The sequence below is a fragment of the Lolium rigidum genome, chromosome 7 (genome assembly GCF_022539505.1).
Source record: "Lolium rigidum isolate FL_2022 chromosome 7, APGP_CSIRO_Lrig_0.1, whole genome shotgun sequence".
NCBI lineage: Eukaryota > Viridiplantae > Streptophyta > Magnoliopsida > Poales > Poaceae > Lolium > Lolium rigidum.
In genome coordinates, this window is record NC_061514.1 from 177061176 (window position 1) to 177065731 (window position 4556).

Here is a 4556-nt window from a genome sequence, read left to right on the forward strand (position 1 = left end):
AATCTGAATGTTTCATTGATCATGTTTAGCTCTTGATTTTACCACCGGCAGGATGATATTGGCCTAAATCGTATCTCAACTTTCTTAACTAATTGACTCGTACAAGGCTGAAAGGTTAACTCTCTCTCAAGTTGTGTAGAAATATAATTAGCTCTATATGAGTATATATCTGACTATTTATGTTTTCAGACTTCGTTCTGTTTCAGATTCGAATTCATGGTCCATTATAATTCGCAACAAATCATTATCCAATCTGCTCCGAGTTTGAGGGAAAATGACAAATGTATGGTACCTAAGTGTTTACACCCCTAGATCCTCTGAAATCAAAATCGGCAGAGAAAATAAATGGACTTGTGGTAACTTGTAGGAACATGTCCAACAGGTACATCCTTTTTTTTAGAATTTTCACGTTGAAATAGTTAGAGGAGAGAGAATAAATCGAAGAGATTGTATTCACTTACCTTCTTAGAAATGAAGAGAATGCCATTTAGCCCTTCCTTATGTAACACAGGTTTTCATTAAAACTTAATTAATACTCAGTTATTAGTATTAGCCATAGTAGTACGAGGTAATACATCATATATTTATTGTCTTCTCTATAGGTAATATTGAGGGCTAAGGGAAGATTTCTCTTCTTCACCATTGTACAATCGATACATTCATAAACACACTCTGATCTATACCTATTTACCAACATATAAAATACCCTGTCTCCTCCCGGGCCAATTAAAATCGTTGAGCCATCCATCTTCCAATTAATTAACTAGCTAAGAATTAATCAAGCTAGCTAGCGGCCATCGACGCCATCGATCTACCCATGCCTCATCGCTGGTGGCACCATGTCATCAAGAAGCCCCTTGTCGACGGCGGGAACACTCGTTGGCAACGACATGATCGAGGACGGCTGCGTCGAGTAGCTCGCAACTTGCAGCTCCTGTCGGTTGCAGTGCTGCGACAACAGCATCGACGATAGCACCGGCCTGCAGAAGAGGGGGTTTTGAGCGGTCGGAGAGTGAAGTGGCGGTAAGTCGTTGTACAAGAGGTGGTGGTGCGCCGAGAAGGCAATCTGGCCGGCGAGGGTAGCGGCGCTGGCGCCACGGGGGAAGGTGACGGTGTGGTGGCAGTGCTGGCCCTCGTAGGTGGTGATGACAATGGAGGGGTCATCGGAGGAGCGCTCTACGCGCTTCTTCACCGTGCATTTGCTGTTGGTGCACCGATAGTAGCTCCTGCGTAAGAGATCAATTTCACGAATGAGAACCATCATGAAATGGATTATGTGCCTGTGATCTTAAGGGGGGGGGGGGGGTGGGTGGAATAAACTGAAATACGTCTATCCAAACTTTTGAAGTTTTAGCCAATTTAGGTAGTACGTACTACATTATATATTTTCTCATGTAAGCTGGAAACATATTTAAAAATGCCATTGGCTCCTCTAAAATGACAGCTCTGACTAGTGCCATACATACAAAGTACCAGTACTGTATGCACTCATTACTTGCGCATAGCGAATTAGCGGGATACGACGGACAACTTCATAGGATTCGATGTATCTCTGTTGCAGTGCACTAGCTAATTCTAAGGACGCAAACTTGCTAGTAGTACTGTCTGCAAGCACAAAATTCATGAAGTACCACAATGTTTACATTTTGAAATGTCGATACTACTGCAGAAGACTATACAGTTCTACTTCACTACGTACCTTTTATTCAATTAAATGACAATTCAGTGCATAACCAAATTCATGTGGTATTGCACCCGCCACCCTAGTCCCTAGCTACTGCTCACTACTTCTATATATGCCCTACGGTATACGGTTTCACTCTCAACAATCTAGATATCCTATAAATACTCTGAATTGCCTTCCATAATTTACATCATCTTACATCATCTGCCAGTTAGCATATGGTGATGGAATTTTAATTTGTAGGGAACCAAGAGCTATGCCGATCAGCTTAAGAAGAATAGAGTAAATACGCAGTAGAGGAGATAGATCTTTCATATATATGAAGCAACAATTGATCGATGATACCTTGGGAAAGGGCTGTTCTTGACGGCCTTCTGACCGTACTTCCTCCAGCGGTATCCATCCTCGAGGTGGTCGATCTCCGTCTTGGTCATGAAGGCGAACCGCGGCTGCCGCGCCCGCTTCTGCCCCTTGGTCGTCTTCCCCAGCGCCGGCTTGCTCCTGCAACCGTCCATCCATGCACGCATACCTATCGTTATTAGCGAAATGAAACGAGAGGTAACATGTGGAGCTACTAGCTCACGTTAGGTGGAAGACTAGATTAATGGCAGAATCAAGAAATCACTTTTTTTTTGGTACTAGCTAGATTGATCAACCTCCCCAAAAGATAACACTCTACAAGTGGTGGCCATGCATCTAGTAGCATACGTCCAAACAATCATATCGCTAGACTTAAAAAATGAGAGAGAAAGGGGAGGAAGAAACCGCGTGATGATTAGCACGCAAATCCCGGGGCAACGTTCCATTTTAACTAACCACACAGCACCCACACTCTCTCAGGTCTCAATGTCAAATTTACCTGACTACCCTTGAAAGCAACGCCGTATTGTGTTAACGTATGTACGAGTATGCAAACGAATATGAAAACCAGATTATACAACAAAACAAGAAGAACCGAGAAAGATCTGAAGGATAAGGAAGTTGAACTATGGGTGGGTTTTTTTTTTCTGTAAATTGTTTTGCAAACATGGATGATGATTTGAGGTTTTGCAGTCGCGGGGAAGAGAATTGAATCACTGATCGCTGAATAAAAACATGGCGAGGCTACGATCGAGCAAGCACGCTCCATCGGCAAATTAGGCTACATCAGCTTTACTTACGCTGCCTCTGTCGTGGCGGCCGGCTTCCCGTCGGCGTCGGCAGCCTCCGGCGTTGCACCGTCATCGGTGGAGGTCGACGACGCGACCGCCCCGTCAACTGACCCGGCGGGCGTCGCTGGAGGCAGATCCAGGGGCGGCAGCAGCTCCCCGGCGCAGCCGTCGTCGTCCATGAAATCGGCCGCCCATCCGAGCTCGGCGAGCAGCGCCGAGGAGTCGGCATATGCTTCGTCGGCGGAGAAGGGCCAGTCACCGCCGTCGCCGCACCCGGCGCCGGCCATGGCCACCAGCCCCACCTCGAGATCCGTGTGTATGTCACTAGCAGCTCGAGGCCGGAGGAGCCAAACCTTTGCCGACCTCCAGCGGCACGCTGTAGAGCCTCAGCCTCAGCTTGGCACTGTGCTTGCTTAGCTACCTCTACTCCGAGCTCCGACCACTGCTGCTGTCAAGTGGTTGATGCTTCTGATCTTGCCTTGGGGCCCTGTGGCCTTTTTATCATCCACTCGATCCACACTCTCTGGTTTGTGTACGTGTGAGGGGAGGATAGGAGCGCATTTATTGTACTCTCCCATTTAATTGGTGTGTCCATTGTTGAAATATAATTTGGTGCATATTGCGTAGTCCATTAGTTTGGACCATTGGTTGGATTATCTAGTCCATCAATTCTATAAAAGTACCATAGTCAAGAGGTTTCTAGTTTAAAACTCTGCTCACGCAATAATAAAAAGCAAAAGAAAAAAACTGCGGCTTACACCGAATCTAAGCTAAGGACTAAAATAACCATAGGCGGAGGGAGATCAGTACATGGGTGTACAAATGTAGACCCATTATTTTTTTATACAAAAGCTTGTATATTTATGCATAGTTTACATGTAGAGCAATAAACATCAAGTAAATGAGAAGAAATATGAGTAAAACTGTGACTATGTACACCCATTATTCACATGCTAACTCCGCCCCTGAAAATAACCTAGATGGCCTCCAAGTACTTAAGAAAAAACATTAATCATTGATTTAGTCAACAAAATATGAAACATATGTCACAAAAATTAGTCAGGACCTAATAGACAGATGTGGAGGGAGTATGAAATAACCCGTTGTTTCGAGATCGATAAAACCGTAGGCAATGAGGCACAACATGCATAATTCTTCTGTTTCAAAATAGTCGAACTACTTTAGGTTTGACCAAGTCTACAGAGAAGTGTATCAACTTATATAACACCAACTTAGTTTTATTAGAACGATCGTACAATATATTTTCATACTATATAGATCTACCATCATAGACGTTGACACATTTTTTTATAAATCCTTCCAAACATAGCAAAATTTTACCTAGGACAAGTTTGGAACTTAAATTCATTTGGAATGGAAAAGGTATCATCTTGTTTCACATTTTGAAAACTAAAAATGACTCCCCTCCCTCCCCAACCTTTCTTTTACGGAAAATAATCCTATATGACCTAGGTCGTGCAGTCCCGATGGTGAACCATCTCCCGCGGCACTTGGCATTCCGAAACTCAAAACAGTCCGACCACTAAAAAAGTGTAGTTCCAAATCGTTGATTCTGTTTCTCACGCTAATGAAATCCCGGCAACGGCACGACGAGATGGCCATCAAGCAGCAATGCGACACCACCAGCGCAACCAAGGAACGGATATGATAGCCTCTTCGTTGGATTCCTCTCGTCCCACAGATCTTCGACCCATCGCAGT

The 4556-nt window shown here is 44.4% G+C and overlaps 1 protein-coding gene across 1 annotated transcript; it reads right to left on the reverse strand.

Annotated features, from left to right (window-relative positions):
• Positions 1-525: 525 nt before the first annotated feature.
• On the reverse strand, positions 526-3122 carry LOC124678305 (probable WRKY transcription factor 57). Its single transcript, XM_047214213.1, has 3 exons — positions 2845-3122; positions 2030-2185; positions 526-1226 (listed from the first exon to the last, which is right to left on the reverse strand). The coding sequence occupies exons 1-3, from the start codon at positions 3120-3122 to the stop codon at positions 812-814; spliced, it is 849 nt and encodes a 282-aa protein (XP_047070169.1). The 3' UTR covers positions 526-811.
• Positions 3123-4556: the final 1434 nt, after the last annotated feature.